The sequence below is a fragment of the Athene noctua genome, chromosome 1, assembly GCF_965140245.1.
Source record: "Athene noctua chromosome 1, bAthNoc1.hap1.1, whole genome shotgun sequence".
In the NCBI taxonomy this organism is placed as follows: domain Eukaryota; kingdom Metazoa; phylum Chordata; class Aves; order Strigiformes; family Strigidae; genus Athene; species Athene noctua.
In genome coordinates this window covers 30,939,819-30,958,028 of record NC_134037.1, presented here as the reverse complement: position 1 = coordinate 30,958,028, position 18,210 = coordinate 30,939,819, and the positions used below count along the sequence as shown (strand labels likewise).

Below are 18,210 nucleotides of genomic sequence, written 5' to 3'. Positions count from 1 at the left end.
CAGGACGTTTAAAACTGTTATGTTTAAAAGTGTACTCTTTCACCTGTAGCAGGGTTTAAATATAAGGCAGTAAAAAATAGTTATAAACAGATAATTCCAAGTTTCATTTGCTACCTGCTTGCAATAAAAAGTACTGTGCTTGTTTGCTCCACCCCCCAAAAAAAATGTTTCTTTTGAAGGATCTCTGCCAATGGTAGCATAGGTAGTCCTAAATATAAATAAATTATTTACTCCATGTTTTCATCCAGAAATTAGTTCTAAACTGAAAGTTTAAGAAGACTTCAGAGTATTGAAGCTGTTCTGACCAGAGAAATTTCAGTAACAAATACTCTAGAGCTAATAACAGATACAAAAGCAGAGAAAGCAGGAAAATTTTTCTCCCCAGAATCCATCTATTAGTGTGTACTCTACAAAATAACTACTGCTGGTTTTCATAGTTAAGATATTTAAATCACTCACTTTGCAACCTTGAAAGTATAAAATATTAAAACATTAGGGATCTGTTTCTATTTGCAGTTATATTAGTGCAAGAAAAACTAAGTCAATAAAATTATGCCATTGTAAGACTAATGCATAAGTAGAAATCAATCATTTTTGAATGGCCTTATTTCTTTGAAGCCCACTCAAGAGTCTGTTTTCCTTTCCATTCTTGGTACAGACAAAGAGTAAGACAAAAGAATCCAAACCACCAAAACAGTTAAAACTGTCTTATTTATGAAGACTATTAATTAACATTATCATCACCATCAGGTCAGTTTTGTAGAATGTTGACACTGTTGTATTTATTTTATGTATGTCATTTCCAAGAAAACATTTTAAAGATTCAGACAGTATTTTAAATAACACCTTGTCTTTAATGTGCATCTCGTAGTTTTTCAGGCCAGATCCTTTAAATACATTGTGGGTACTGCTGAAAATAGAAACTCTGCTAATTATGTACAAAAAATGCTATTTTCAGTTTGGAAGTCCTTCACTGGTAATGTGCCAGTGTAACTGAAGGCAGAAGGGTTTCATTCAGACAGGAACAAATAATTGTAATAGAAATGAAGTGTGTTTGTGTTCTGTTCAACTGATTATAACCACATTTTCCACAGAGGCTGTGTATTCAAATTCTTTGGAATAAGATTTTCTTTTTATATGTATTCATGTTGCATCAAAATAGTAGCTGTATAGAAAAATCAAAATTATGTACAGGAAAAGAAGAGCACTGTTCCCCTCCCCGCATTGCTAATGCAGCATGTTCATTTACATCATATGAGATAAGGGGAATATGGCAGTTTTGGCCATAAAATGGCAACATGCAGAAGTTCAACGGGAGAATGAAATATATGTATCCTTGCTTCTTGTGGGGAAAAGCCCACTTTACCTTTTGCAAATGAAACAAATTCCCCATGCACTTGGGGCAGGAGCATCAAGACACATATTTGAAATGAGGGCCACCAAATGACACTGCAAGAACAAACAGGAAGATACTTTCCCTAGAACAAATACAAAATGAGATAGCTTTATGAAAGCAGAAGGAAATATCAAATAGAACACAGTTTACAGGTAGGTAACATTCTTCTTTTTTACCATTGTTTGTATCCCAATTCTTTTACCATACTAAACATATATAAAAAAATAAAGGTTGGGGTTTGTAAAAAGAAACAAGTTGATCATGTTTTCTCTAATTAATGGTGGTTCCACTCCTGCCTACATGAGAAGAGGGATTGAATTCTCTCTCTTCAAAGATGCCAATGTAAAAATCTGTTTACTTGGATGAACCAGAATGGTCCAGAAATTGAATTCTTACAGGCTTTACGTCAGACTTAAAATCTTTCAGATGAGATTTTATAGTATAGTACATGAAAAGCACAAACTACACTTACGGCATGTAGTCCTAAATGTAAAGAAATTAAATTATTTACTGCAAATTTGCAAATGAATGAGTTCTAACCTGAAAGTTTAAGAAGACTTCAGAGAATAAGATCATACAGCTGTTCTGACCAGAGAAACTTCAGTAACCAATACTCTAGAGCCACCCTAATCAGGGGCAGCTGTAATAAAGTCTCCAGGTGCTCTTGGGTCAATGGCAGCTGACCAAGATTGATAGAAGCTGCTAGGGCTTCCTCAGGCCCATATCCCTGTTTCTCTCCTTACCTCGAAGCAGTGGGTGCACTCAAGTTTTGAGGCTGTTAAAAGTACCTACCATGAAAGCTGAAGGCATACTGGAATAGGATTAAGTCATAGGCTATTCTCACATGCAACTTGGTGTTTTAATTTGTTTTTTTAAGATTTTGGAGAAAGTTGAGAATGTTGCAGGGGGGGGGAACAGCAATGACTACTAAATCCACGAGGCTCAACAGGTTTTGTGGATATCACTAACCTACCCTAATGAGAAAAAGGACTTTAAAAGGCCTATAAATATGTTTAAAATCTCTGCAGTTTCTGTTTTAAATCCACAAGAATATTGGAAATAGTGTTACAAGTTAAACAGAGAATATTAAAAAATATATATAAAACTTAAAACCTTCCTGGCTAAGATTTTTATAAATGGATATATTTTCAGTGGATTTGGAGAATATTTTATGCATCAGTATTCATTAAATCCTGGGATAAGTAGCTGTTCTATTTTTGTCTTTTCAGGTCTGAATGGAGATGATTTCTTGGAGTTAGGCCTCCGTGATGGCAGAATTGTATATAGCTACAATCTAGGTTCTGGCACAGCAACAATCATTAGTAAACCACTTGATCTGACACTCAATATTCATGTCATCCATCTTGGCAGATATCTCCAAAAAGGCTGGTTAAAGGTAAGAAATTATTTCCTTTAGAAGGATAGCTTTTAGATGGAAGTGTTCTTTTTTTTTCACATTTTATATGGAAAGTTTAAAAATTACTTTTGTGTTCCCCTGTTAAGTTTGGAGGACTGTCTTCATTGGAAGTTCCTAAATAAGGTAATGGGTTTTGTTGTAACAAATATAAACATGTCATTGAAAGGTGGATGATCAGAAGAATAAAACTGTCACTTCTCCTGGACGACTGGTTGGACTCAATGTCTTCAGTCAGTTTTATTTAGGAGGCTATCGCGAGTATACTCCAGAACTCCTACCAAAGGGATCCAGATTTAAGAACGGCTTTCAAGGTAAAGATTATACTGTTTTAAATTCCTTTCAAAATATGCATTAGACTGTTTCAGTTGCCTATGAAATAAAGATCTAGAATCTCTGTTTTATAAAGAAACAAACTAAAATCTTGGGTGAGATTCCTGTGGCTTTTTCATTATTTCATTATGATAACCAAGAAACATGATGCAAAGAGGATTTGCTAAATATTTTTAGTACTTTTTGTTTCTGATAAAAATGGAAGTTTGAAATTATCTAATTTTTTTAATCTGTCCCTGTTCTACAACATCGCTGCAAAAGGACTACTTTTTGCTACAGTAAAGTAGATTAGATTCTTCTCCCATCTGTCTGACCATTGTCACTGGCAGTGCTGGTTTGGGTAATGGTTTTCATGCTGAAAGCTTCTTTCCAATAGGGCATCATGAAATCTGTTTTGTTTTTTTCCCCTGACATCGTGATCTAGGTCTCTAGACAGGACCTAGGTAATTCATGTTAGGAATATTTCAGCTATTTATTTATCAGATAATAATTCCTACCTCAAAACTAATATTTGAAGCTCTGTAGAAATCTTAATTCAACTCCTACCAGATCAATAATGAAGAAAAGGATTTGTTCATAACGCTTATTTATTTGCATTCCTTACTTCCATAGAAATAACGTGCTCAATATTTGTGAGGTAAACTTCAATTTATTTTAAGCACTGGAAAGCCTTTCAAAGCGAAAGAAAACATTTTGCCAGAGCAGAGCAAAGTTTGAATTCTTAATTATAAAATTGAGTGCACATTATGAAAGGCAAGCACAGCAGTAAAATTCCCTTTCGTGCACTACTACACTCCATTTCCACTAAGACCACATAACTGCCTCTTTTCCAGCCATCACCTTCCTTTTTCTTCTTAATCAGAAACTTCCTCAAAATCAATTTCTTATCCTATAATCAACTTTTCACTCAGTCACATGGATTAACATTTCATCTGTCTCCGTCTTTTCAGGAAGTATGGATTGAATAGTTACACTTTTCATAGCTTCTTAACAGCTTGCAAATTGGCATATCTTAAAACATAATGACTATGCAAGTATTTTAATAGCGTTGATATTTGTGAAGTACTTCCAAGTTTTTTTTATAGACATGCTAATGTTTGGGGTTGACCAATAGGAATCTCTGGTTTTTCGCTTTAACTGCAAAATTTTTGCCAGTTTTGCAACTGTATTGTGATGGCCAAATTTGTACAAATGCAGGATTAATATTCTTCTTTTTTAAAAAAAAAAAATCGAATTTCATGTACTGTTAGTTACCATACTATTCATTGGTTTTTCTTACTTTTTAAAAAGAGTTTTATACCTCGAAATTTTGTCAAATATATAGCACATAAACAGTTTTCTCTTTGTCTCTATCATTCACAGTATTGTCTACTATATTTGCTAATTCATTCCATGCTCCACTTCCCAGCATCATCTTGTCTTTGTTCTTCAGAGCATACTGACTTTCAAGGAAGCTACTGTTCCCTATGACCAATTTCCTATTACATTTTCTTAGGCAGTCAGCATCTAATTTGTTCTTCTAGCTCAGAAATCTCCACAGATTCAGTTCTCAGGGTCCTCAGAATCAAATACAAACCTCCATATCCCTTCTCCAGAGTGGGAACTGAAATATCACTAACATAATGGAAAATTTTGAACCATTTTACTTCAGCCAATCTGCAGCTATAGTGAGCCAACAGAAAAACTCTGAAAGTGAGAGTCAAGGTAAGTTTATTTAGCATACAGTTGATTAAACCACTCAGACTTTTGGAAAGCTGCTGTTGGCTGCTTTTAAGGACATGATTTATTAAACCATTTTGTGTCTAATACCAGAGTTTACATCTCCTTTTGTAAGCAATCACTATTGGATCAAGAAACACTGAGGTCAGCCTTAGTGCTGCAGATTAACTGTCATCAGTGTACAATCATTTAGGATTTTTACTCTGTACAGCTCCTGTTTTAGACAATTTCCTCCCTTACATGCCTTTAGCAGTTGTTGTTCCATTAATTTACATGGAGGAGGAGGAAACTGAAAATATATGTCTCTAATAAACTGTAATTTAATAATCAAAAGACTGGTAATTTTAAGTTTAGGAAATTTGAGGGTCAGCACTTACAGATTCTTTTGATAGGCTGAAGAATGTTTGATGATACTTTGAGCAATTTAGAAAACTTCCTTCAGCCCCTGTGAGAGGCTGAAGAAACTAGTAAAGGTAGATAGAGCTCAGATGAAGAAGCCAAGTTCATCTGAAGTTTAAGGTGCTCTGAACTTTGAACTTCATCTCAATTTTAGCTCCTTGGGGGCTTACAGAAGCCTTTTGTAAATGGAAACATGGTAGGATAGTTTGCTTCAGTGTCTGTCTTTTCTTCATCATCCTGTAACAGTGTAATTAAGGGACCTCTGAGAGTTTTGTGAGATGTGTAACAGAACGTACTGCAGCTGCTCTAAAAAGTCCATGTGGGTTTTAGATAGCTGCAGGTCTTGTGGTCAAAGAGACTCAGGCTGCTCATTACGGACAATCTGAAATGGAGTATAAAACCAACTGCCTCATGTTCAGGTCTGCACAGCTCAGAACTGTGACTCACCTACACACAACGAGTTAGAGAATTATTTTTGAAAAAGCCAGAAGATACAGTTCAATTTGCAGGCCTCACATCTCTTAGATGGGCAGAGAGAAATCTGGTGTCAGTGAGAAACAAAAGGGAAAGTTTTGATGTTTCATTCTCTGTGCTACCACAATGGCAGGATGCAGCCTCTACCCAAAGAAGCAATTGATGGAGAGCCAGGGCTTGCATCTAGAAATAAGTGAAGAGCAGAGAGAGAGGAGCAACTGATTGTTCCTGTGGTTCTGTTCATAAATAGGATGAAGTATGGCTATAGAAACAATCTGTTGTTTGACAACAAATAGTATTGAATGGAAGAGTAAAACAGCAAAAGAAGCTCTTACCATAAAGCTGAACTGTTAAGGAACCTAATTTGCACTGAGAGCGCTACCTCTTCACATAATGATTTTGCAAAGTAAATAAAATTCCAGCTACTGCAGTCACTTTTATAAATAAAGTAAACCCAGACCTCAGCTGACTTCCAAATAGGTACAAATACAACTCTGTGGTCAAAGTTCATGTTCATAATAAACTAGAATACATTGCAAGCCTGCCAAAGCAAAGACTACTTTTCTTTATGTTCCTGCAACACAGATGTCACAGAAGGGAAGTGACTTCTGAAGTGGTTTTTAATCAGTGTTGCTTCTTGCATTAGTTTGGTATGATTTATAGAAGCGCTCTGGGTGTTTGGGTCACAGCTCAGAGCAGCATGGGGGAGTCATTGTGGGGATCATCTCTTTTAGACAAACACCCCACTATCCACAAGCAGGCAAGAAAAACAGGGAAAAAGCAAAGCACTTGAAGACAGATAGAATTTTAGAAATGTGAAGATTCAGTACTGAGTTCAAATAGACCATAGCTTATCGATGTATTTATTTCTGTCAGTTCTCTTGCTGTGTTTTTAGTATATCTTCTTGAAAATGCCTGCTCTGTGTTTATTTTAGTCAAATTAGTACCAAATGCTTATAAGCAGGTAAGGGAGACTAGTGAGAAATTTTTTAAAAGATTATTCATATGATAAGGATATATTGGAAAAAAAAATTAAAGCTGAAAAATTTAATGTTTTTTATTATAAACTCTGAAGTTTCCTTAATCCCTTGTTGGTGGCTCTTTGGTGGTTTGTGAGCTCTGCTTGACTGGGTGAAAGCTATAAATTAAATTAAGGGTAAGAAGAAGTCATTGGCAGAAAGCTGTAAGTGCGGTCTAAGGAGCCACTAGACAAACATTACAAACAAAAAGGTTGTATATTCTCTGTGAGTGCACTGCCTTGTTCCATTTGATTTCATCTTACTTGTATCGATCTCTGATCTTCAGAATCGAACCAACTTTGACTCACAAATTCAGGAATGTCTGAGTTCCTTTTGCAAACTTGGCTGTTTCAGGAAACTTCTCCACTGTTCAGAACAGTTGGCAGTCTCTAGTTAAAGGAGGCCCAGAACTGGCAGAGCAGAGAATTCAGGTCAGAAAGAATGCATATTCATCAGCTGATCCCTCTGCAGAAGGTTGTATAGTGTTTGTTACGACAGGATGAAATTGCTGCTCGGAGTCCTTCAACCACATCCCACTGACTAAGAGTTAGAAGAAATTAAAAAAAAAAAATCAGTTGAACTCATACAGCTGTGCCAAAATACTCTTGTACCTACTACATGTTTTGTTTACAAGTGCTGAAAAACTGTTTCTAACCTAGATGTTCTGCTGGTACAGTTACAGTCATCAACACAAATGCCAGTTTATTTTCCATTATGACCTTACTAGTTCTTGGGTACTCATGGTGCTTTCCATTGTTTACACAGAGCTCTGGACTGCTTTTTCTTAGCACTCTAACAAGACTCAGGAGAACAGAACATGCTTTATCTGCTACTGATAAACAGATGAAACATTAGTTAGGATTTACTGGGTGTACAGTGGCCTAAAACCAACACTGTTAAAAGCAAAGAAGCAATAATATGAATACTGCAAATAATCATCGAACTAGGTTATTTTAAATTGCTTAATATGAGTTTTTGAATTACCAGTTATGTCAATACAAACAGAACTACAAAAAGTGTGTAATATGGAAAAAGTGTGTCTAAGAAAGCTGCTTTTACTAACACTGTTCTATCTGTAGTTAAAATAGCTATCTTGCTATAAATATTACTTATAATTTGTTCAAAACAAATTATGTGATTATAAAAAAAATTCACAATAGGATATTCACTGTGTCTTTCAGGTGCAAGTATTTTTCTTATATGATTTCAGTGAATCATGCAAAAACTTCTATTAAGTGATTTTTTTTTTTTTTTTTAAAAAAGTGTGATGATTACTTGCAATCTCCATATCATATCCTTTTGCTGCTTTTAATATTAATCAGAGAGCCTCTGGCATGCACTGCTGAACACCTACTAGTCTCATTATTTCAAGCACTGTGGGAATTCACTATATGTCAGTTAAATTGTATAAATCAGGTTAGAAAGGTATGAACATTTCCAAATGTAGTACTGTGCTGATTTAGCTAAAGTGGTTTAAAACCTGATTTTTGTTTAAAATTGTATATATTTGTGGATAGATCTGGATGACATTCCAAAAGTGCTTAAGGCTACCTTTAAATGCAACTTTAAATCACTTGGATGTTCAGGTGTATTTTGAAAAGTTACTTAGGGTTTGATCCAAAAGGATATAATCTATGGCATAATCTTCAGTTCTGCAGTACATAAATAAGCATGTGAGTCTGGAAACATGATTCAGAAATACTGATGAATTAAGTTAGGCCTGTAAGGCTAACCATCCTGTGTAGTCACTAGGAAGAGCAAAGACTGACCAAAGGGGCAATCCAATGTTTTTCCAAACAATTCTTTGGTGTATTTAGGGATTGAACATAATCTAGGGACCATTTCCCATCAGTAGCTTGGATGCAGCTATACTGTTCTGGAAAGTAATAAAAATAGTGTAATCGTGACTACACCATGTCATTTGCTCACAGGACCAAGTAACAGGCCCTGGAAGTGTTTACCTTACTAGTATACATAAAACTTTTGAATTATTTTCTGCGATTAAGGGCCAAAAGAAGCAGCATACACCTATTTAAAAATGTGGTCATGTGCAACATGATCAGTATATACCAGGGACTGAGGCATTCACTCAGAAAGGAGAGAATCTGGGTCTTTCCCTGAAGGGGTCCTTTTCAACCTAAGGAAATTCAAGTCCACATTCCCTGCCTTCATTATATTAGTCAGTGTTTTCTGGATTCTTACATATTTTACATTAAAGAGACTTCTTGGTGTCTGTTCTCCTTTTCTTTGTGTGTTTATCTTTTTTTTTAATTGCTTTTATCTGATATAGTTGCATTCCTGTAAGAGCATGTGTGTGTAAACACAAAATTGCACCTAGTCACTCCTCAGTCAGTGACTTTGTAATCTATCTGTTCCTTAAGAAATTACATCTGTTGTTTTAACTGTCATTACATGAAAGAATTTACAATCATCTACTCATTTGCCTGAACAGAAAGTAGCCAGCATACCTTTAGCTCATGTAGATGGTATAGTTGTTCATCCACTGAAGACATTCTGGTGGAACACATTCATTGAGGATTGACACTGTCCTGTTTGGTTTTGGTTTGTTTTGAATTTCTGTGTCTGTTTTAAACTTCATTTATTTTTTATTTCTACTTTTGAGGTTGCATTTTTGATGTTCAAGTTCGCACCAACATCAATCAAGAGTTTAAATCACCAGGGACTCCAGAAGGTCACCCCAATTCTGGTCGCAACGTTGGACAATGTAAAGATTCCCCATGCAGTTTAATAAAATGTAGAAATGGTGGGAAGTGCATAGAAAGTGGCTCTACTGTTTAGTAAGTATTTTAATTTTTTTGTAGACTACAGCATAGACTGATCCCTAGACTAATTGCTATGGTAACTTATGATAACGGAAGTCTCCAGGAGCCTATCATCTTGGGAGGGAGGGAGGGAGGGAGGAAAACTGCTGAAGGGTTCATTTAGTTACACAGAAAATTTTAATCTTACATTAATAAAATCAAATCTAATATATTAAAATTATGTTAGGACACTTCCCAGGTAAATTTTAAAAGAAATTCCATGGACTTGTTCTGCCCTACTGAAGTCACTGGCATTCAGACTCACTACAAAATGCATGAGAAGAGCTAGACGTGTAAGACATTTTTTAAAAACTAAGTGATCAGTCTAGCTAGCAGAGAACAAATAGCAAAGAAGAGAGCTTGATGGTCTTAATGTCTGAACATGGCTGATGGGGCAAAAATAGGTGACTTCTGTTTCCTGGAAATAAGTATTTTCATCTGAAAACCCCTTTCTGGAGTAAACTACTGACTGCCCAACATCAGAGAGTTCTGAGCCAGTTTAAATCCTTAGGACCTCCCTTACCTAGCACCTGTGCATCTTCCTCTCCTGCTCAGTCTCTCCCTAATACACACAGTAATCTGTGCCTCCAGTTGTAATTTCTGTGGATACCTTCCTGACTCTCAAATGCAGCTTCTCTGGTCACTCTTCAGGGCATTCTCAAGTGTTCATTCACTGTTGTCTTTCCATATCTTCTGCCAGGCCTGCTCATGTAGGACCTTCTTAATTCATTTAAAACAAAACAAGGTATGTTAGTTAGGAGCTCATGTTAAAATTGAACTAGGTCAGGTCATCATGTAAGTTGTTCACCTGGCTGATCTATGGGACAATAAGTGGTGGCAAGGACAGCTGGCTGAGAAGACGAGTCTATGGTATTTCTTGCATTGACAGTAAGTGTAGATGGGTCTTAGTGTCCAGACTGTAAGGCATACAAGAAGGAAGTACCATTGCAATTCCAAATTGCTGCTGTGTGTCAACACATTCATTGTAATAAATCTTGTTTTCAAACACTTTGTAACTCATTTGTAAAACCTTTGCCGAGGAGCACTTTTGATTTTAAAAGTATCTGCCAAGATTAATTATACTGCTTCCCCTCGTGTTTCTACATGTGTTCAGTTATTTACATGTATTTGTATAATTTTTTCAATAAGAGATAAGTGTTGATTTAAAATATCTGAAAACACTGCAGACAGCAAGACAGATAAGAAAAAACAGGCTTTGCACTGTGGAGCCTCTATGCATAATTCAGACCTGTCCTTCTGTGTGCTACCAAGAAAGGTTTGTGTACCTGTCAAGATAAAAACAGTCTAACTGTGTGTTAGAGAGAGAATTATATGGTAATTGGTTTTGCTGCCCATGAGACAAATCTTCACTTTTAAGAAAACCTGTACAAAACTAGTGCTTCTAAAGCTGGTAAGGCTGTACTAAAATTTGGAAAATTCATCCCTGAGATGAAGCATGCAGTTCCCTTCCCATTCCCCCTATGAGCATATTTATATTCTCTTAAATACAGTAATGAAAGAAACACTTTGAAATATATCGTTTGGGATTGCTTTCCAATTGTTGTGCTACAATATGTCCCAACTATTACAATTTGCAGGATCCTTCCAGAACTGTTAAATCCTTGACATTTTGTTCTGAGGAACAAGAAAGGAGAATGGCACTCTTTTCATTTAAGAGCATATTAGAGGGGATACAAAACCAAAACTGCAAGAAAAAAAAAAGATACATAGCCTGAAGCATGCCACTACCATCTGCCCACCTACACCACCCTAAATCCTTGCTTCAGCAACTTACCCAGCCATGCTGGGTAAATATTCATGTGTATAAGGTACACAGAGCCACCACCAGCAAGATCTAGAGAAGGTTTGGAAAGCAGGTGACAGGCTAAGGTGGCAGTTGGTGACATAGCTACATTGGAAGCTTGATATTATAGGCCAAGTTCTTTTTCATCATTATAGTTTCATCATTTGTATTCTGGATTTGTTTAGGAACTGTTCTAAAATTGGAGGAAGGGTGTAATTTGTTTTTTCTGTGTTTTGTTTGCTTGATTTTAATTCGTAGTGAACTACTATTGAATTATATTCTTCTCGTCATATTTCAGGACAGCTAGGTCTTCACAGACTTTGTATATATGCATGTACCAATAATGGCCACATTTTTTCTTTCACAAAAAAGTGAAATATTGCTGGAGAGGTGTGGCTGTAGCATGCATATCATTTTTGTCAATGTATAGTAGCTATGAATACTGTCTCACGTTTTCTCATGGGGAACTTCTTTCTATTTTCAAATTATCTGTGTTCCTTTGAAGAGCAGAATCCTTGAGGGAACTGGATTTGTTGTTCAAATATTTTTTCTCCTGAAATGAGATCTCTCCAGAGGTTTTAGTTGCTGCTTTGAGCTATTTTTATGTCTTGCTTTCAACACCCTGCCAGAAAGTGTGAAATACTGTCAAACTGTAGATTCAGTTGCTATAGGGATAATGCTTTGATTTAAATAGAAGAAGAAATATTAATTAAATTTTACATTCTGGTCAGCAGCAGAGCAACTGCTAACAAAATAAAACAAAGTATTAACAAAATAAAGAGAAAATATGTGAATAATAAAATGAAGAATTCTATGTTTAAGGGACAATAATATCCTCCATTATTTATGATGCAGAATCATACAAAATAAAAAATTACATATAACAAGATCGTCTATGAGGCTTTATGGCTATTACTTGTTGCTGAAGTAAGAGAAGAAAATATGACTTGTATTCACTTTGAACAGAATATCAGACGTAATGAGAAAGATTCAGTTTGCTCAATGTAAGCATATAGTGTCACTAGATAACCCTGGGTTAGGTTTAGACCAGTTGGCCTTCAGCTGCTGCTTCAGAAGAGCTTAGGACTTGCATAAGTTTTCTGTCATATCTCCAAGCCTCATATGGATTTCTCAGTACTCTGTAGCTTTCAAATAGCACTAGTCACTTAGATTTAGGAAATTAAATCATACTCCTATATGGTAAAGGGATGCCCAATAAAAAGAGCTGCTGTAGTTTCATTATTAGGTTAGATTGAATTAGAACCAATTTACAATGCAAGGATGGAACCAATATTTAATGCGAGGACATCCTTTTATAGTTTGTAAGGGAAAAGGTGTTTCTCTCTTTAATTGTTGTGGTTCATAAACAATAAAAGTTTCTACTTTTCTGTGTGGAAAATATATAAGAATTGTCATCCAATTTGGCTTATTAAATGGGACACTTTTGCAGCATTCTGTAGTTCTCTTTGCTTATAGTTAATTTCCTTCTAATATTAATTTGTTCAGACTCCATTTTTACCTTCTAACCCAAAAATAGACTTTTTCATTAATGATCTAGATTTCCACTGCCTGAATTTAAAGCCACTTTTATATAGAGATGTCCTTCATTGCTCAGCATCTTTCAGTCCCAATATAATACAAATTGAAGAACTGTGCCCAGAAATCTTCAGTAGTTTGGGTAGCCTTATGTGGCCAATACATGTCAATATGAATTTGAGATGTCCTGCAGTATCTGAGATGCCCATATGATGTTGACGAATGTGACAGTTCCTTCTGGAATAGTAGTTGGAGGCCACATGAGATACTCTAGGAAGTTTCAGATGACAATAAACATCTGCCTGGTCTCACTCAATAGGTAAATTAATTGAGCCTCTAATCTCCGTTGAGTATATGCCTATCTTACATGTAGACACCTAGATTCAGATGCCTGAATTTGCAGAGCTGAATCCCTGCTTTACCGGTATAAGGTTATTTGTTTGATTTGACACCACATTTACATAACTATAGGAAGTTGCAGGTTTGTTAACACTGAGCATGACATTTTAAACATTATATTTTCTAGGTTTAATGTAAAAATGCTCTGTGTTTTATTTAGGAAACCACATTGGATATAAGCAAATTTTCTGACTGTTTCAGAAAAATCCTTTAGGACCTTTAGTTATTTCCCTATAGGGTTCAAGAAATGCTTCTGGTTTGATTAGGATTTTGTGTAGTAACATTCAATGTATGTAACATATTGTTTACATAGTTTATAAAATGAAAACACTTTTCTTTTTTTTTTTTTTTTAAATGTTGCCTGAATTTGAATATAATAAATTTCAGGGTTTGGTCTTTAGTCAACAGATTGTTGTCCTTATGTGTGTAGGAACTGTATTGCTTACCTGAGAGCTCAGTTTGGCATTGGTAAGGGACTTTGAGCCTAGAAAGCCATTCTATGAACACTGGGTGACACTGTTAAGCATTTGACAAGAAACAAACAAGAAAAAGACATTAAATTAAACCATATTTGAACTTCCTAAATACAAAGATTATAGAACTTGAAGCGGTATCTGAAATTTTCCAGAACTGGAAGTGATCTTTTTTTGTATTTCTCTGGGAGCTGTGAATTTGAGAGTTCTTTCTTCCTGAACTGGGTGACTTTGCCATGTATTATGCTCTGAAGTGCACCCTATTAAGAGTCCTTTGCAAAACTAGGGGATTCAATATTATCCAGCTTCTTCTCAGCCACACTATTAAAGTTGTATATGAAAGCCTTACTATCATTTCCCTACATAAAAATATGCTATTGAAAAAAGAAGAGACATTTTGGCAGTTGCTCCTGAGAACTCAAAAATATAGAGAAGAATCAATTTATTTCATGTTCTTCAAAACCCCTAAAAATAGGAAAGTATCTTGCAGTGAGATTTAGCTCCTAAAACATATAAACTTAGAGTGTCTCCAGATGAGCTAAATGTGTAAGATCCTATCACAGTCAGTGGAGGTCCAGGTCTTTCTAGTTGTCTAAACATCAGCATTCTAATGGCACAGATCCTGGGATACCTTTTCTGGTCTTCAAAAGGTGTCCAGCAGAGCACAAGTCTTCTGCAGTTCTTTTATCTGCTAGTTTCAAACAGATCTCTCAGGCACACCATGACATGTCAGATGGCACTAAATGCCTGTGTTGAGGCAATTGAATGCAGCACCTCATCATTAGAGTCATGCATGATTGGTTTGTGGGATGGATAGTTCTCCAGTTCCCCTGACTCCTTCAGGTGGATCACCATTGATTAGCACATGAGCTCAGACACCTACTCAAGGATCCCATTGCCTAAACTTGAGCATTCAATGGTCAGAATCTTGTCTCCCTGGTCTCAAGCTGCCTCTCTTGGATATCTCTAGGAAGGCAACTGGAGGCCATCTGGGCACCTAACATAACATAAAATGAGGTGTCTTGATTTCAGGATGAATCTCACCTCTTATATCTGAAGAAATTCAAGGAGCATCTGAATGATGCTTAGTTGTTGATTTAGTTTTAGGTAGTCCTGCAAGGAGCAGGGAGTTGGACTTTGTCTTGTCCCATGTGGTGGGTTATGAGGGGGGGTGAATCTTTTGAATTCCTGATAATGACTCCAAGGAACAATTGTGCTAGTGACTTGTATTAACTGACCACTTTAGTAAGTGAATGGAGACAGTTTGGCAACAATCAGCTGATAACCATCCTGGGATGAATAAAGGCACTTTGACAATGAGACTGTTTTCCTAATAACCTGTCAACGATCAACTGACTGCAATTCAATTTGTACAACACTTATATAAATAAATGTATGTAAGAAAGAGAGAGAGAGCAAAAAGAGGAAAGAGCAAAGAGAGGAGGAGGGGCTAGGAAAAAGGGAATCACTGCCCTTGGATCCTGTGGGAGAGTAGCCAGCTTGGTCTTTAGCTGGTGGGTTGACAAAGACACGTGGGGTGTTGCCTTTATGCATGCCTATGCTTTAGTATTTTTTATGCATGAGCAATAGGTTGTTCCAGAAAGTTCTCCTTTTTTCTGGCTTGTACCTGCACAATTAGTCAAGTTCTGTCTTTGGGCAACCACAGGAGGGAGGGGGAGAGAAATGCCCCACCTCTGCAGAGCTCGCTCTGCTTCTCCCCCGCAGGGCATCCCACTTGAGTTGTTTGAGACATCTTCTTTATGAAGTTTCTTGTTTCTGAACAGTTTGTGACAGACTTGATGATTGTTGTGCTTTAACCCCAGCTGACAGATAAGCACTACACAGCCGTGTGCTCACTCCCCTGTGTTGGGATGGGGGAGAAAATCAGAAAAGTAAAAGTGAGAAAACTCATGGGCTGAGATAAAGAGAGTTTAATAGGTAAAGCAAAGGTACACACAAGGAAAGCAAAACAAGGAATTCATTCACTGCTTCCCATGGGCAGGCAGGTGTTCAAACCATCTCCAGGACAGCAGGGCTACACCATGTGTAACACTTCCATAACTCCAGATTTTCCCCCTTCCTTCTTTTTCCCCCAGCTTTATATGCTGAGCGTGATGTCATATGGTGTGGAATATCCCTTTGGTCAGTTGGGGTCAGCTGTCCCAGCTGTGTCCCCTCCCACCTTCTTGTGCACCCCCAGCCCACTCGCTGGTGGGGTGCTGTGAGAAGCAGAAAAGGCCTTGACTCTGTGTAAGCACTGCTCAGCAGAGCTATCAACACTGTTTTCAGCACAAATCCAAAACATAGCCCCAGACTAGCTGCTAGGAAGAAAATTACCCCAGCCAAAACCATGACACGATCCTCATGGGTCCCTTATAACTTCAGATATTCTATGATTCTAAATGGGTCTTTAAAACCCCGAGAGTCAAGGCACTAATGATGTTGCAAGCCATTGGGTTTTCCTGGTCTGGAAAAACAACGAGCAACCACAACTGAGAAAATATAGAGAAAACTAGACCAGCATGGCAGGCCGCTTGATGGAAAGGATTTGAAATGCTGTCTCTTTCTTTATCTCTCTAAAGATTAGGAAATTTTGGATCTAAACCTCTTGACTCCACTCCAACTTCCTTAGGAGTGTTAAGTAGAAGAGGTTACATTTGTTCATAGACTTTCACCACTGCAGGCCACAGCAAACATGTTCAGCTCTGTGCAAATAATTTTCAACTAATTTTAAAATCTAACTTTTATTAGGTCCTAAAATAATGAAAAGAAACTTAAACAGACATATGCAGACACTGTATGCTGCCCGACAGCAGTAGCTTCAGCTCCAAACAGCCTGCTTCACAGCCCAAGAAATAAACATTTGCACTCAGGGATTTAAATTAATTCCCCTTTTCAGTAGCTTTCATGCATCAAAGCATAACATTTATAGCTGAGACAGAAAGCATTCTGATGCTGACTTTGATGAATTGAGGTGCTTTTATTTTTGCAAGGTCCTGTCCTCTTTTCCCCTTAATTCCAAATAACTGCTTATCACTCTGAAGGGCTTGTTGGCTGTGCTTTGTTTACATGTTGTTGTCTGATCTGAAAGTTCGGTGAAACAGCAGTTTCACAGACTCCTCATTATGTTTTGCCCAGAAACAGTGAGCTGATTAATGGAGAAAGTGTAGCTCAGTGAGTGTGAAGAAAAAGTCAAGATTTTGCACATATACAAAAAGACATGGGCTAAGAATCAATCAAAAAATATGAGGTTTCATTCTTAGCCTTGAGAGAGAAAACTTCCAGGGAAAAATCAATAAGTGCTTTTATTCAGGAGAAAAAAATTTTTATCATAAAGTGTCACTAAATTCTAAAAATACAAATAGGCCTAACATATTTCAACTATTTGGAAACTTTTTAGTAAGGAGGACATTGCTAACATCAATGCCACATGTATTCCGTATTTAAAAATTTCTATAGAACCCATACTAATTTTAAATTTACAGGGTAGTGTGAATTTATTTGTTATATTCTCCTGACCTGGAGGAAAGAAAGTCATAAAGAGTAGTGGACACTAACAAGTCCAATGATTCAGCCAGTTTAGATTTACAATCATAGATACGTAACACTCAGATTGCCACCTCTCTCATGGTCAAATCCACTATACTCATTTCCATCAAGTGCTTCACCAAACCTACCTCTGATGTACCAATTATAAGAATTTATCAAATGAATAATGGCTAAGGGAAAGGCAGTTGCTGACAGACTCCTGTTACTAGCTGAAATTTGGAATTATTAACAGTTCCCTTATACTGACATCTGGTTTTATTTTTATGGCTGCTCTTCACTGCTTTTCTTTCCCTTTTAATGTCCACTTTGACGACTCCTAGTTTATGAAGACAGGGCCCCTTTGAATTATTTGCAGAGCAAAACACAAAAAGCCACAAGCTGCCTTGTTTGGGTTTTTTTTTTTTTTTTTACAGATGCTGATCTTTTAATGCTAAGATTCAAAAGAATTCCTATTAAGTACAGTTTTTGTTTACAATAAAATATACATATCAAAAAGTTAAATAAGAAACTTTGTTACTACATTTTTCTGTTAACTAGTTTGGATCAGATGACTAAATATAATATGCAAACTTCAAAATCTTGATTACATTGCTACTGATGTGTTGATTTCCTTTGTTAATAATGTTGCATTCTTTCCTTTCACTTACTTACCCACCGTAGCTGTGAATGCCTCGCTGGATGGAAAGGTGCATTTTGTACAGAAACAGTGTCAGTATGTGAACCTGAGCACAATCCTCCACATCTGTGTAAGCAAGGCAGTACCTGTGTGCCACTGCCTAATGGCTACACATGTCACTGTCCGCTTGGAACAACCGGTACCTATTGTGAACAAGGTATGTCAAATGGATAGTACACCGTACATGCAGTTATGTG

General features: G+C 36.6%; 1 protein-coding gene across 1 annotated transcript in view; it reads left to right on the top strand.

The window, feature by feature from the left end:
- EYS (eyes shut homolog) overlaps positions 1–18,210 on the top strand; it is a 1,054,063-nt gene that overhangs the window by 1,009,330 nt on the left and 26,523 nt on the right. The window contains exons 43-46 of the mRNA XM_074895818.1: positions 2,626–2,792; positions 2,980–3,124; positions 9,378–9,552; positions 17,998–18,170. Of these exons, the coding sequence (XP_074751919.1) occupies positions 2,626–2,792; positions 2,980–3,124; positions 9,378–9,552; positions 17,998–18,170 (660 nt within the window). The remainder of the gene's footprint in view (positions 1–2,625; positions 2,793–2,979; positions 3,125–9,377; positions 9,553–17,997; positions 18,171–18,210) is intronic.